At 29.5% G+C, this 16,778-nt stretch overlaps 1 protein-coding gene across 7 annotated transcripts in view; it reads left to right on the top strand.

Moving 5' to 3' along the window:
* The window catches only part of LOC142329299 (uncharacterized), a 216,374-nt gene that overhangs the window by 107,129 nt on the left and 92,467 nt on the right, over positions 1-16,778 (top strand). For all 7 annotated transcript variants that reach the window (XM_075373751.1, XM_075373747.1, XM_075373745.1 and 4 more), the window contains 3 exons: positions 2,879-2,931; positions 9,498-9,714; positions 10,979-11,125. In XM_075373751.1, coding sequence (XP_075229866.1) covers positions 2,879-2,931; positions 9,498-9,714; positions 10,979-11,125 — 417 coding nt within the window. The remainder of the gene's footprint in view (positions 1-2,878; positions 2,932-9,497; positions 9,715-10,978; positions 11,126-16,778) is intronic.

Here is a 16,778-nt window from a genome sequence, read left to right as displayed (position 1 = left end):
TCTATCTGACACTAGCCTTTACTTGTAGTATAGAGTTAGTCTGCACATAAGTTTTTTATCAACATAAACTTTATTTCGATCATCATGTCAGTACTGCATTATACGTTGTAAATAATTAATTCTATTAATTTGATTATCATGTATTTCAAACAGATAACATCCATTGTTTGTTGTCTTCCTCTATTTGATCTTTACAAGAGTGTGAAAAGATGGACTTGTTTGCTTTGAAATTTATGTCTGCAACAACCTTTCTGTAAAGGTTTGATAAGTTGGTCTTATCTTTTCTCTAATATATGTATCTCATTTATCATTTGTCAAATTACACCATGAGCAAGTTTATTATTTACCGTTGATAAAATTTTACTTTTTTCTCTATTAATGAATTTTTAATTTCCAATTATTTGGGATTCATTTAGAATCCTCCAAACAGAGGGTTCACTAATATCAGTTGCAAATGCAGTTTTGTTTTTTAACTGTAACTGATTCACTGCTTCATTTAACATAAAGAAATTGTAAACATTATACCTCTCTTGTTTGTCCACACATTACTTTTCCTTAAAAGCCTAATCTGCTTTTAAGCAGTTAACATTTTTATATCAAACAAACCATTTGTGAATTATGCTTATAGATTACAAAAAAATTTAAGACTATCAAGTGATTACAACTGTTTCAGTTGTGTTACAGCTGTTGTAATCAATTGAATAAGAAAAAAATAAAATGGGAAATTTTATATATAAAAAGGAGAATCTTTAATCCTTAAATTTCCCTGCGTTGAAAGAGCTATTATCGTGCTATTTTGTACTTACTATAGTAGTATTGCCTTTTGATTACTTCAAATTCAGTAAAATAAACTTTGCAAATTACCAGATAAACAGAGGAAAGTGGAAAAAGCAATGACATGTAATTTTATATCATCCAATAAGAGCTCTTGGCAGATAAAGGGGGGCCTCTTAATACATATTCTACAAAAATCATTGTACTTCTGTAATCTCTGTAACTGTCAACTATTCTCATTGTTTGATGTGCACTTAAATATGAGACTGGAAATCCAGTGTAATAAAATAAAAACTTATACAGTTGATCTCCAATTTATGAACTATTTGTATATTAAAGTATAGTATTTTGCATGAAAGAAGTTCTATAGTAGGATTTTAAAAACATCAGTGTAATCTTTATACTGATGTATTATATTACATAGTAATATAAATACTAGAAGAAAAACCTAGAAAAAGTATAACAAAACTAGAATTATATGAAAAAGACTTTTCTTACATTATTTATCTGAATGTTTTAGTGAAAAATGTTGTTACCATCATTTTATGTCTTGTTTTGTAATGAGATACAACTTTACGGTTGATCTGCCTTAAAATATGTGTCTGTTTAGTAGATATATTATTGGAATTTTGACATAATACAAATTAATTTTTGCACTTATTGATGTACAGGTTGGGTGGGAAGTCCCTTTATGCTAGTTATGAAATTATTAGAATAGTGCAGCTTACCTTCTGTGGATTTAAAATGTTTGTGTGGGTTCCATCATGTTCAAAGCACAGCTGTAGATGCCTTCATGTCCGGTTGTTCATCCGCAACAGCGTATCAGTGTTGATCATTTCAAATTCTGACCAGACAAGTGTCGTGGAACTGCTTGTTGACTTATCTATGTTTTTAGATATCTTCTTTTACAAAACCACAGAGTGCTTTTTCAGTTGTGGTGAGGTCAGGGTTTCTTGCTGGGTGAGGCAAAGAGCTGACAGCTCTTCTGACCCATATCCAATCCAATGATTTGAAAATATTTCATTTAGGTGTCTGCAGACATTTAAAGCAAAATGCACTGGAATACTGTCTTGCTGAAACATAATGATGTCAGTGATCTCTTTTGCCGTTAATTCTGGAAGCAACCATTCATCACAAATACACAGTTAACTGTGTTGATTAACTACACCATTGAAAATATAAGGAATAAGAAGATGTTCAGCTGTCATCCCAGCCCAAATTATAACAAGAGGCGGAAGTTAGATTTTTAAAAAAAAGTGAGAATTATCTTTCGTCCAGAAAAAACATTATGGTTATGAGAGCTTTGATAAATCGCAACTCGTCTGGGAACATGACATTCTTTTTATTGTTTGCCCTTAGAAAATGTTTAAGCAATAACTGACATGTATAAACACATCACTCTAAAAGGACACTATCATTTTTAACTCATTAACTGTGGTCAGACGAAAACATTTAATTTTAAAGTCCTTCCGCTTATGTTGTCAAATTGTCGTTCTTGGAATGCCTAATTCTGTAGAACATTGGCATGTTGATTTCATCGGTGATCATTGGATCGATGCCTCCACAGCATCACACCTCCTCAGCCCGAGTGTTCCTCCCACTTCTCTGTTGCAAAAGCCTTCTTCTCCCACGTTATTAATGTTTGCCGTGATGGTGACTTATTTCCCAAAACTCACAAAGTCACTTATGTTCTCCAATGTTTTACCAGTGTGTGGATGTTTGTGGACCTACACAAAATCTAAAATGTTCTTCAACAGTCGTTTCTGCCATCATTCCACACATGACTAAAACTAAGTTCATCCCACCATGAATGAAAACACCGAACGATCCCCACTATGGCTTATCCTCCCCACCTTTTTCAGCAGTAGTAAGCAAATATCATTGGTGAGAATTGGCAGCAGTAGAGCCCGATTAAGCTGGATTTATTCAGTGTAAAAGGATGTCTCACCCACCCTGTATATATGACAGTCAATGACATTTGTAATGTTTCATAATACATTTAAGTGTTGAAGGGTACTCTAAGACAGTTTATAAGAAGATAATGTAAATTACCTGTACATACTCTTATTGCACATTTTATAATGTATTATTTATTTATTTTCAGGTAGCTGACTCAGAATCTGCTGCTGTAGCAGTCAGTTTGCCTGCTGATAATACGTAAGTTTAACTCTTTAAGTAATAATTTATTCTAAAAGGTATTTAAATGTTAACAGTTTTTATTGAAGTAGATTTAATAAATATCAATATTTTTATTTGTTATTAATATTTATTAGTAAATTACTTGATTTATCCTTGTTAATCATATCTATATTCTGTGTTAAAGTTTTGTTTTTGTAGCAAGTTTTTATTTACAATTTACTTTTTTTCTTGATGTAATGCACTCTTATTATTATATTATTATTTTTTTTTTATCATTTTAACATTTGTGGTCTTTGATAGTTCAATTATAAATACCCCTCAGTATACACCCAATTAACTTAGTAAAATCGCATGTGTGTTTTGATTCTGCGGAGCTCTTTATACTGTGTATTTCTATAAGTTTTTTGAACTTAATCTGTTGAATAATGGATATGCATTACAAAAATGGAAATGTTCATAGTATTGTGAATCAGTAAAATGGAACAAATTATAAAAATATAATAGAATAGATAATTCTAGGAACTTCTGAAAATTATTTGTAGTCAAAAGAATAAAAGGAGATGTGTTTAAAAAATATATTGCGTATAAATGTGGATGGGCAGGAGGTCTCTTTATGCTAGTTATAAAATTAGAATAGTGCAGTTTACCTTCTATGGAAGTAAAATGTCTGTGGGTTCCACCATTTTCAAAGCACAATTGTATGTGCCTACAAGTTCAGTTCATCTGCAACAGCATATCAGAGCTGAGCATTTCAATTGCTGACCAAACAGCATCTTGGAGCTGCTCATTGTTGATGTATCTGATTTTTCAGATCTCTTCTTTAGCAAAACCCAGACTGCATTGTTAAGTGTGGTGAGGTCAGGGCTTTTAGCTGGCCAAGGCACTGGAGCAAGTAACTCTTCTGATCCACATCCTATCCAGTGGTTTGAAAAAATTTCATTGAGGCATATGCAGACATTCAAAGCAAAATGTGCTGGAGCACTGTCTTGCTGAAATGTAATCAAGTCAGTGATCTCTTTTGCCATTAATTCTGGAAGCAACTCGTCGCTCATTCTCACGTAACTGTGTTAACTGTGCCATCGAAAAAATAAGGACCAAGGAGGTGTTCAGCTGTCATCCCAGCCCAAATCATAACATGAGGTGGATGTTGTTGAATTGACTAAAAAAAAAGTGAAGATTACCTTTTGTCTAAAAAAAAGCATTTTGGTTACAAGAGCTGTGATAAATTGCACACTCATCTGAGAACATGACATTCTTTTTATTGTTTGCTCTTAGAAAGTATTAAAAAAATAATTGATATGCAGAAACACATTGATCAAGATCATTGTCACTTGACTCATACTGTGGCTGGATGAAATCATTTAAATTTCAAGTCCTTCCACGTATGGTGTCGTATTGTCAATCTTGGAATGCCTAACTCTGCAGAACTTCAGTGTGTTGCATTTTATCATTGTTGGATCAATGCCTCCACAGCAACTCACCTCTCTGCTTGAGTGCTCGGTCTTCTACTTTGTGGAGCATCAAGAACACTTTCTGTTACAAAAGCCTTCTTCTTCCATGTCAGTAACGTTTGTCGTAAGTGGCAGTTTACCAAAATGCACATAGAAGTTGTTCATAATGTTCTCCGATGTTTTACCGGTGTGTGGACATTCGTGAACCCACAATACAAGCTAACAAATGCTCTTTGACAGTGAACACACTCGTATCCACCATCGCTCTACACTTTACTGCAACTAAGGTCATCCCACCACGAATGAACACGCCGGACAATCCCCACCATGGCTTAACCTTCCCACCTTTTCTAGCAGCAGTAAGCAATATCAGTGATGAGAATTGGTAGCAGTAGAGCCTGATTAAGCTGGATTTATTACAGTATAAAGGGACTTCCCGCTTACCTGGTAGAAGTAAATGTACAAATAGTTTGGTTTACAGGCAAGTATATAATAATGATAACTTGTACAAATCAACAGTATTGTTATAGAAAAATCAATAAAATTGAAATATCAGTGTAAATAGGAGGGCTAATAAGTTCAACAAAATTGAAATTGTTTTATGTGGCCTTATATAGTTTACCTATGTGTTTTTAATTACTTTACCCAAGCGTTAATCTGTCATACAGTTATACAGCTTAGCTTTGTTTCAACATTACTGACTAAAGGCAATTTAATTGGTGCATTTTAAAAAATTTATATTTAATTTATTGTGTGGTATTGGCTCTTTTCAAGAAATATCATTTCTTGGGATAGATGGTGGCAAGAGGAGAGGAGTTTAAAAATACACTGCTCTTGTAACTTTGCTATATGTGCAAGATTTTTTTTTTTTGTAAAGGCTTGTTCATAAAATAAGTATTATTGCTAAGTGTGGCTACTAAAACATTCTTCTACGTGTATGTGCATACTAAAATTGTTATGTATTAGCCTGCTACAGATGCCATTTAGGAGAAGCAATTATTTTTTTGTAGTCTGTTTTGTACAATTTTATGATGGAAATGGAATGAGTGATTCAGTGAGGGAAAACATACGTGTAAGATACAGAGTGGATGACAGACATCTGCCATTAATGTTGATTTGATCCACATACCATTTGGTTGGGAGTAAATGGATCATCTTCTTGAAGCCCAGACTTTCACTTGAATAAGTGACTTTCACTTATTCTTGCATCTAAAATATCAGATGCAAGAATCCTGGTCTTTATGGTAATGACAAGTCAAAAGAACTGTATAATGTTGGCCATCTTTATAGGTAGCATTTTATGAAGAAAATATGTTCCATGCTTGATAAATGTGTTAATAGTAAAAAATTTACTGAAAAGTAGTTATTGATTATTAGTAGTTAAAATTATTGATTATTCTCATTGTATTCTTTTGATGTACGTAGTAGTTGAATGTTTTGAATAATTCTATTGCATCAAATTTTCCCAAAGGTTTTGGCACCCAAAATGTGTACTTATATGCAAAGATACTATGTGGGTTAATATAGAAAGAAAAGAAATGAGTAAATTTTGGCAGAAGATGATAAACATTCTAGTTGAATTTTAACCAAAGTGTTGTATCTGAAAAATATAAACTTTCATTGTGAACAATTATGGGTGATAGTTCAATAAATTGCTAGTAACAAATGTTATTAGTAAAGGTTCAGAGTGTGAAATTTTAATAAATTTTTGGATATGTGTAAGGTAGTTGCAAAATCTGTAGTTAAAGTTCTATTAACTGAGCAGAAATAGCTTCACACTGATATAAGTTGGATTATGGTAACAATCATTTTGACTTTCTTAAAATTATAAGAGGTAATAAAAGGTCTTTCTATGTCAAATCAACAAGGTGGATAGCCATTCACAACCTGACTGACTGGGATTTTCATGAAATTTGTTATGAATTAACTGTTGATAGACTTACGAGAAAATACTGAATTTCAGATCTCTTATCATAAACCATTTCGTTTTTAGAGCCCTTTGCTGGAAAATGGCAAATTTTGACTTGCAGCAGTAGTGTTAGGTCAAAATAACTTTGTTATTTGTTAAGGTAGAATGATAAACTTAATCTCATTTTAAAGCTTATTTAATGCTCTTTGATATTGATATACAAGCCTATGTTTACATAAATATTTATTTCAAGGTCACATCTTCGACTTTTGACCTTGAGTTCAGAAAAAAATCTTCAATTTTTTTAATAAAAAATATATATTATTTATCATTATATTATAAAATAGCCATGCACATTTGAAACTGACTGCACTGGGATCAATAGAGAAAAGTATATCAATGTTTTTTTAACAAATAATCTTATTTGTGGGATTTTGAGGTGGTAAATACTTAAATTTTTGTTGACTGAACTTGCAAATCAAATAAAATGTAGATCAAAAAGAAACTAAAAGTAATGAGATAATATGTTGCTCATTTATTTTGTCTAGTAATAAGAAATGGTATATCTCAACTCAATCAAATGACAAATGGTGATATAATGTGATGACTCAGTGTAATTAATAGAAATTGAGACAAAATGTATTGAAGTTTACTGTGTCATCAGTCACAGTCTGTATCCATTGTTTTAATGTAAACAATATTAAATAAAGCTTAAAACATTTGATTTATTTAAATAATGTATTTGTGGAATAACATGATATACGAAATCACGAGCACTGTATAAATATGCCTAGCCTGAAGTCAAGATATTCACTATTCGTTTATTTATTGCTAAGTGCTGGTGTAGTTACAGGTTTTTTAAAGTTGGGTATCTTTTGAAGTTTGGCAACCTTTTACAATAATAAATATTGTAATCCATTTCAAGAAGTAGGTCATAATAATGTTACTAAGAATTTAAGAAAAGTGTTACCAAGGATGACAGAAATAAATCCAAGTTTAGAAAGTGATTGGAAGATTTGTGATAAGTGTCGGAGAAAACTTGCATCAATTACTAATAAAGCTTCAGAAGAAGCAGATGATGTTAATGAAGTCATTTATGATGAAACAAAATATGCATTAGACAGATTGTCAGTCTAATGACTCTCTGTTATTAGTCTTTTGAGAGTCCAGTGAGTATTGGGGAATCAACTGTAAAATTTAAAAGATGGCAATAGAAAACATATCCTGCCAAAAAGATTGCAAAAATTTAGCGAGGGAAAAATATTCAATGTATCTAGTAAAAACTCTGAGACTTATCTCAAGTTGAACCTGATAGCGAAATTGTCTGTGTACACATAATATTTATATTATAAATTGTGTGCATATTTATGTGCATGTACACACGCACATATTTATGAAAAATTAAGAATGTGAACATCAAGTTTTGCATGAAACAAAGGTTGGTTTTCCTGAAATTTCTGATTTAAAAGGTTTTGTCATGTGCATTTATAATATTACTTGTGGTTGACTTATGTATTCTACAAATGAATCGACAGAAGTGGAAGTTTTCTTTACTCTCAGGTCCATCTCCTTCTTATGTTTTTCCAGCGCACCGTGATATTCTAATACAATATTACCTCAACGGGAAGTACTAACAAAAGTTAATCTGAAAACTACTACTGGATGTACGTATACATTGTTTAAAAAGGAAACTACTTAGGCAAATGAAAAACTGACAGTGAAGTAATCAGGTATTTCAAATCAGCACATAAATACTCTTTTAAAATTTAACTTAATACTAATGTTATTTGTATAATTTGTAAGTAGCAATAATTGAAAGCCACAAGAAACATTACTTTGAAAAATTAATCAGTACATTAGCATTATTCAAAACGTAAGTGCTGTTGATGTATTTTATCAGACTGTTGCTAAAATTAATACAAATTAAAATATTTATTTAAAATAACAGTTGCTGGAATTAAACTGTTAATTTAAGAATACATGAAATTTTAATTTGAAATTTTTGTTGATTTACCTTAATTTTTTACATTATGAAAGATTTCATGACTGCCAAAATGTCCAAATGATAAACACCACAACTGTAATTATTTAAAGACATACATTATTATATTTTAATTATTAGTCATACAGTTATTATTTATGTTATTGTAGCTTCTTGTATTAGAAGTGAGTATTGAGGATTATATTTTATACATAATTATGTTTTACACTTGAATTTTTTAGATCATTTAAAAATGTATGATATTTATTGTTTTACTTAAAATTATTAACTTAATTTCACTTTTAAACTTAAAGTATAATGATTTTGATTTAATATTTTCACTACAGTCTTGTTATAAAACTTATTAGAAATTAAAAAAAAAAAATTAATTTTGCTAAAACAAAAAAAAAGTAAATACAAATATTTACTTTTTATCTCCTGATCTCAAAGCAGTGTCCCAGCTTTAAATTTTCTCAACTGCTTCATAATATAATGATGAATAACATATATTTTTTATTAAAAAATTGTGACCTGTTTTTTCTTAAATTCAAGGTTGAAGGTGGGACCTTGAAATCAAATTTTTTATAAACATAGACTTGCTGTATCATATGAAAGAGCATCAAATAAACTTTAAAACAAAACTAAGTTTATTATTCTGCCTTAATAAATAACAAAGTTATGTTGACCTAATGCTATTGCTGCAAGTCAAAATTTGCCATTTTCCAGTAAATTTGAAGGGCTCTAAAACAAAACATTATGATAGAGTTCTGAAATTCAATATTTTCTCAATCGACAGGTAATTCATAACAAATTTCATGAAAATCCCAGTTGATCAGGTTGTGGGTCTTGTTGATGTAACACAAAATGACCTAAAGCAGCAGTGGGCTAAGTTTTACGTCATACTTGAAGAAAACAATAGTTGAAACCAAAAATATGAGATAATTTTCTTGTAATGCTGCAGTTGGATATTTTTGAAATGAACTCATTTGTATGTTTGTTATTGAGACTGGTGATATTGTTAAAGTACATCATTTGATTTTTCTCTTAATAGATTGGTAATCGTTAATTTTTACTGCTTCAGTAGTGTAAGTAAAAATTGTGTGAAAACCCTTTTTTTTCTTCTTTTTTTTGTTGTAAATAAGCCCTAAATGATTGTTTACTTTTATATATATATATATATATATATATATATATATATATATATATATATATATATATAAATATTTGTTTTTATTTTCACCAGTTCTGAGTCATCAAATGCAGATCTTCGAACTAAAAAAATATCAGGTGGAAGCACTGGAAGTGTTAAAAGGCGTAGCCGGCCTTCTGGTCCAAAATTAACTGTTCTGAGTGCCAACGAAGGAGCCATTGAATGCCAGCTTGAAACCAGTAAACAGAAAACAGTTACATTCCGGTTTAATATGGATGATTTTAACCCAAATGATATCACTAACAATCTGGTAATTTTATTGTATGTATTATTATTTTCATTAGTTATTTATAAGACACACATCAACGGTAAGGGCCAATAAAAAGTGATTGGCTACATTGACTCAGATCAAGTATACAGGATAGGTTTAATTGGCATTTTAGATAGTTAGCTGTTGATTGGTTTTTCACCTGCTCATAACAAATATATATATATTATATTATATATTTGCTAAATATATACATTTAGCAAATCAATAATTATATATACTGCCTTATTGAGCAATCCTGTCTGTTTTCGAAGTTTGTTCTGCGACTTGATTTTTCAGTGCATAAAGTCTTAATGCGACTGGAATTCACTGTGAATTGCCAGATATTTATATAATAAGTGAAAGAAAGATAAAGCAATGGCTCTACTTTTTCATTTGTTTCAAACAAATGAAAAAAAATGTAAGAAGGTTGCAGAAAACCAGCACATCATGACAGAACTTCATATTTCCTGAGAATAGAGAAGTAGAGTCGTTCCCATATGCAGGCCAAGCCAGGTCATGAAAATATTTACGCTTGCAACAAAATCAAAGGATATCATATGCATATGCTTTTTTTTAGACTACTGTGAGAAAGAAAGAATTTTTTTTTTGTAAAAACAATCAACATAGTGTGTCATTCTAGTTCTTTTTAGGGAAAAGTTCAAATCCAGTCAGCATTGAAGTTTAAGCCAACTTACTGGGAACAACAGTCTTAGTTGAAGTATTCTTTAAAATCCTTTCAAAACTAGGGTTCTGTTCAGAAATTCCAATAGAAACTTTTTGATCACCTTTTGTAATTTGTACCTTGAACCCAGTGACCTTTACATGGTTATTTGTTTTCTGCCTTCAGAAGTTGTTGTTTCTTAATTGTTTGAGAAGAGTGACAGAGTAAGTTAAGTCAGTTCATGTTTGAACTGTCATTTGAAGCAGTGGATTCTTATGTATATAGTATAAAAATTCTCCTTAATTTGAAAATTAGTTAGAAAACAATGATGAGCATATAAAAAAATAAAATGCATTTATATTATTCATTTAAAAAAAAAATTATTAATTATATTTGGATGGATACATCATTATTATTTTTTCTTGAGTATTGTGATTTAGTCAGTAATTAGATAATTACCTGTTATTGTTCTAGAGATAAGACCAGTCTTATCTCTAGTATTGCATACTAGAATTGCTAAAGGTAAACTGTTCACTAAAATTAATTTTTGGCATCATAATTTATTATTATACATTGATAAAAAATATTTTTTTTTTCTTTTAGGTAAGTGAAAAATTACTTCCTGGTGCTCATGCTGAACTTCTAATAGAGCTTTTAAAGGAACTAGTCAGACAATTAAAGGAACAACCTGAACGGCTGCCTGTATTAGACCCAACATCTAGCCCAACGCATGTTCGGAAACCTAGTAGAGTAAGTAATGTACTAAATTCACATTTTGATTTTCATTTTTTTAGTTATTCACAATAACTGTGATTTTTTTTCTGTAGTTGAGAACATAAATTTTATATCATATAGTAATTTATTAGTTCTGTATATTCTATTGCATTATAATCTCTTCTTTAACTTTTATTTTTAAAAAAACTTCTGTGTTTTTAACTTGCATTTGTTTATTAAAAAGTGTCTTGTTATAATATATAATTTGAATATTCTAGGCCTTCGTCTTTAAATATAGTTGTAAATCTGTCTTTTTATTTATTTTAAGGAATAGATTCAACTTCTCTGTTGCATATTATATTGCTTGATTTTTCAATATTAGGAATGCTATATGTTAAAACATTTTTGTTTAATATTAAGGTGATATATTTATTTTTTTCTTATCTGACAGTAAATTGTTCATTAGTTTGACAGCAATAGGGGCTTAGTTAAAACCTGATATATATTGTAAAAATTGTTTTTAATTATATATTATTCAAAGTGAAATTTTTTTGATGGATTTTATAAGATGTTTTTTTATTTCTTCTAGTAATTAAAAATCGCACTGTAAGAATGATCATTTATAAAAAAAATTGTGAAAGGTAAAACATTATGTAATCTAGCATTCTTTTTACAAATATGTCATTAATTTCACATTTGGTAGTTTAACAGTTAGATCTATCACCAAATACCACAATCTTTGTCATACACAGAGTAAGTAATTTGTCTTTGGTAATTGTCTGAAAATAATGCTTTAATTAAATAAATGTTGGTATTTTGATAATTCATTTTCTTTATTGACTATTATTTGTTTCAGTAAAGTTGTATTATTTAATGATATAGAATTTGGCATAATAAAATTATTAAATAGTTAAAAATGTTTATTGAAAATAAGAAAACAATTTTTTTATAAAAAGGACATCAGTTTTATCTAATGAGTGTAAGGAAGTACGCTTTATTAACCAGAATCTGCACCTAGACCTTAATCTAGTTTTAATTGTAATTCCACTGCTAGGTGTAATAAGTGTGTAGTATTCTGCGTGGTCTGCCGAGTAGCATTGCTTTTACATTGTTCATAAGGTGTTCCATATTGGTTTATCTTGGTGGTTATTAAATGTGTTCTACAATTTTTGGATGGGTGATCATAAAGAACTGAGGATACATTAAATTTTGTTTCCTCTTAGGGAAATTGGCTGACAAAACAGTAGTGAAGATTCAAAATACAAGGAAGATTTAAATAAAACACAGGTTTATGAGTGGAGGCTTATATGTCTCAAACAAAAGGGAATTTTAGTTGAAGACCAACCAAAATTTCCTTTCCTTCCATATGAATGATGAAAAGTTTAAAAAGTTAGAAATGCAATTTTTTGAAAATTGTTGTCTGACTACTAAAGAAATTTCTGAATTAGCTGGTCTTGTATGTCTCGGACTTTTTGTCAATGAATTGTAATGGGTGATTTGAATACGAAACACATTATTACAAAACTTGTGCCTCATTTGCTCACAGATCAGCAAAGCAGTTGTGTTAATTTATACCATGATTTGAAAGAACACTTCAAAATGATTCACATATTCTTTCTAAAGTTGTGATAGTTGATTGAAATCAGTGCTACGGTTATGAGCCAGAAATGAATTGGCAGTCAAACCAAAAATCATACTGATAAAAAAACTATGGCAAGTTTGATTAAATGTTGATTTGCTTTTTTGATCTGAATAGGATTGTTAACAGAGAATTTATTTCTCTTTGAACAAACAGTGAATCAGCATTTCTACCTGGATGTGTTGAGAAAAAATTGATTGACGATTACTGCAGTATGACATGGTCTTCAGCCATACCACTCACCTCGTCAAACAGTTTTTGCTGAAAAAGCAAGGTGGCCTTTGTCACTCACTCTCCTTGCTCATCTCATTGTGTTTTATGTAACTTTCTTGTTCCTGCATGTGAAAAAGATCTCGAGCAAAGCGTTTTTGTACCATGGAGAAAGTCAAAGATAAAACACTGCAAATCTTTCACAACATTCCTTTTCAGTTATTACAAAGATGTTTCCAGCAGTGGGAAAACCATACACACAAGTGCATTCAGTCACGCAGGTACCCCCTCTATGTTTTATAAAACTTTGTTGTTAATATAAAAAGATTCATAAGAAAATCAAAACGGGTGTAATAGGATTTCAAAGTCTAAACATGCAGATGTATATATAGAACAGTACATTATAAGAAAAGATCATTTTAATTAGATGTAAAACTAATCTTAAATGCAGCCCCTTTACAATGCAGAGTAAGATACTAACTGGTCACTTGAAATTATTTTTGACTAACTGTATATTTTCAGTTATCCTGGCCTGTGTAGTTTTCTAGTGATTCTGCTATAGGGCAGTTTCAAGTCTTTCATTTTCAAGACTTTGTTACTATCAAAAAAAGGAATACTTAAGTGTACTATATCTGGTGGTCATGCATTGTAATAAAATGCCTTCTGTATATCTACTCATACACTTTTTATATTAGCAGTTATTGTGAAGACATTTTATTACTCTGCGGGATTGATTACTTGTAACAAAGATTCAATATCATTCCAACTTTTTTTTTAAATGTTAGTATTTTTTTTATTTTTAATAAATATTAAAAGAAATATTAATGCTGTTAGTTTTTTTAACATTGTTAATAAAATAATGATGTCATACCTAGGTTTAACTTAAATTTTCCTTATGAAATTTCATTTAAAAAAATAAAATCCCTTTCAGCATGCTGGAAGGCGGAGGTAGATTTCAGCGGTGCTAAATAGGCGATAAAAAAGATTTCCACCTTAAAGTTTGGAAAAACTTCAAATTTACTCAAAATGATATAATGGTTGCACATGAAATAAAGTTTTACACGTGTAGCATACGACAAGCCCCATCTTCTTACAATTCCAGCAACATTTTGGTGTCATCCCTTGCTGTAAGTGTTGGTCATATCAAAAATTGTTTCAGACAAAAGTTTTATGTAATGTTTAGAGGACTAACGACCGCTTTAAACAGATTCCACACTATGCCTATTAAGGAAGGTATTATTTTTTTTGTGTTCAAAACCCCCCATTTTTTCACCCCCTGGACCAGTGGTTGGTGATATCAAAAAATTATTTAGACAAGCTTTAGGCCCTTATCCAAAGAATAGTAGGAACTTTAAATGAATTCGATATTTTACTTAAGAAAGTTATAGTGATATTTTGTTTTTTTTTAAAAAAGCTCCCCCATTTTCACCCCCAAGGTCCAATTTTTCCCATTAACAAACTCGACATAGATTTTGGGTCGTTGTATTTTATGTATCAATTTAAAACTGATTTGAAACTGCAAAATTATGGCAGTTATCATGTGGACAGTGTATAAATGTATATATAAACTTTTGAACTGACAGGTGGTTTTGGGGTCTGGGGATGTGAAACGCAAAAATATGTCAAACTTTTCTGGAAATCGATTCATGGTACTCATTACAATAGGAAACTTCCTACTTTCTTATGAAATATGTTGTAATGCAGTTCTGAAAATTGTTTTGAAATATATAATTAATATATAATAATAATAATAATAATAATAATAATATATATATATATATATATATATATATATATAATTATTGTTGATTGTAGTTTATATTTTTCTTGAAATATACTGATATATATAATTTTTATTGATTATAGTTTATAAACACGGAATGTACAAATCAGCAGAATAATTTACATAACATAGCTAAACTCTTATCAAATAGACACATTTAAGATTGCACATTTACTATTGTGATTTATTGACAAAAATTCAATCGTAATTTTTTTTAAATTACAGAAAGTACAAACTGAAAATAAAGTGACACTAGGACAATGAATATGATGAAAAAATTGAATAGTATTTGTTAATTTAAATTATATTGAGCTGAAGATGTCCCATTCAGATATTTTCATGGCCATCCCTATGGCTGATAATGTCATTATGATATCTTACTAGTACTCATCTAATGTTGGGGAAGGGGTGATACCCACCCAAGCCCTAGAGCAGTGATGTACAAATACTGTTTATAATAGGTTGAATAACATACAGAAAGAAAATATTTTGTATTTTATACCACACTTTAGTTTGCCATTTCATTTACTACAGATCTTTTTGCTGATTTTTGTGAATTTTTAATAAAAATAATATTTTGTATTGTTGTTTTTGTGACATTTTATTTTTAATTTGTTTTATGTAAAAGTGATATATTTTTATTAAACGGAAATAAAATTATGGCTCTTTGCTTTTTTCATGTAGTACTTTCATTTAGTTAACATTCTAAATTTAATTACTGATAAAGAAAAGAGTTTCCTCTTAATTTCTATTAGTTTGTTAACCTCTAATAGTTTCCTATTAACTGCTGTTTTTATTTTTGAGAAATGTATAATAAGACTGTAAAGAATATATGTGTGATAGTAGTTCTGTGCCCTGTGACTGGTGATGGTTAACATTTTTGTAATTTTTTTAACAAATGGTTTTTATTTATTTGAAGAGTGAATAACAATTGTTATTAAAAAGGATTAAATTAAGAATAAAAAGCAACCACAGTCAAAGGTGTTTTTTTTTAATTTTCTGTTAGCATTGAAAACTTGTTAAATATATAAATACATAACTCATTTTTGGGTTCAGTCAGATAGATTTTAATGATTTGCTGTATTATTGCAGAATAAAATTTTATTTCTTGGAAATGATTTCATTATTTACAGCATGAATTTTAATAAAAACGTTTAACCATTTTTTTCTGCTTTATTTCAGGAGTGTAATATTGTAATATGCTACATATTACTCTAAATTAGTAATAATGTTCAGAGTCCATAAGAAGATATTTACAAGTTCTTTGAAAATATATAAATTTTTGAATTTGTAATTGCTTACTACTTATGATGAATCACTCACCCACTCACCATGAGAGAGTCTTTTCTGCTAAAGCTTTTCACCAGCTTAATAGTTTTTTATTTTACATTATTGAAATTATTCAGTTATAAATATATATTTTTCCTAATAAAAAAAATTTCTGTCAAAAACCTTATAAAGTAAAATATTGAGGATACTTAAGTTTTGTTTCAAAACAGCTTATGGTTTCTTTAAAAAAAATAGATCACACCTAATTCAATCATTCAGAATATTATCAACTAATCTTAATCCAGAATTTGATCATTTTTATATGATTAAACTGTTGTATTCTTTTTAGGCATTGGCACAGTGCGCAGTGTGTACAATAAATAAATCTGAAATAAGTAGTAGTCATTACTAGAGTCATTTATTTTTTATAATCAGAGAATATACATTACCTTACATAATTTACAATTTATGTATTGCCTATCTCCCTTTCTGGGTATATTTTAAAGCTTTGACGCTCTATAAATTTTAATTATAATATTTTCTTTGGTCACTATATGCAAGAGGTAAACTGTTTATTTCAAACATGTACAGTAGTGTAGTAACATGCATTTTAGGTTTTTTATTTTGTTATTCTATGTGTAATCATTTACTTTTCAATAGCTTTTAAATAACCTACTCTTATAAATATTTTTACCACAAGATTCAAACACTTTCTTTAAGATGAAATAAAATTTAATTTTTTTTTTTTTTTTAATATTGGATAAGGAAACTGTTAATCTCTTGAGTAC

Source organism: Lycorma delicatula, chromosome 8, assembly GCF_047948215.1.
Source record: "Lycorma delicatula isolate Av1 chromosome 8, ASM4794821v1, whole genome shotgun sequence".
Lineage (NCBI taxonomy): Eukaryota > Metazoa > Arthropoda > Insecta > Hemiptera > Fulgoridae > Lycorma > Lycorma delicatula.
Note: the sequence above shows the minus strand (reverse complement) of the source record. Positions and strands in the feature narration are given on the sequence as shown.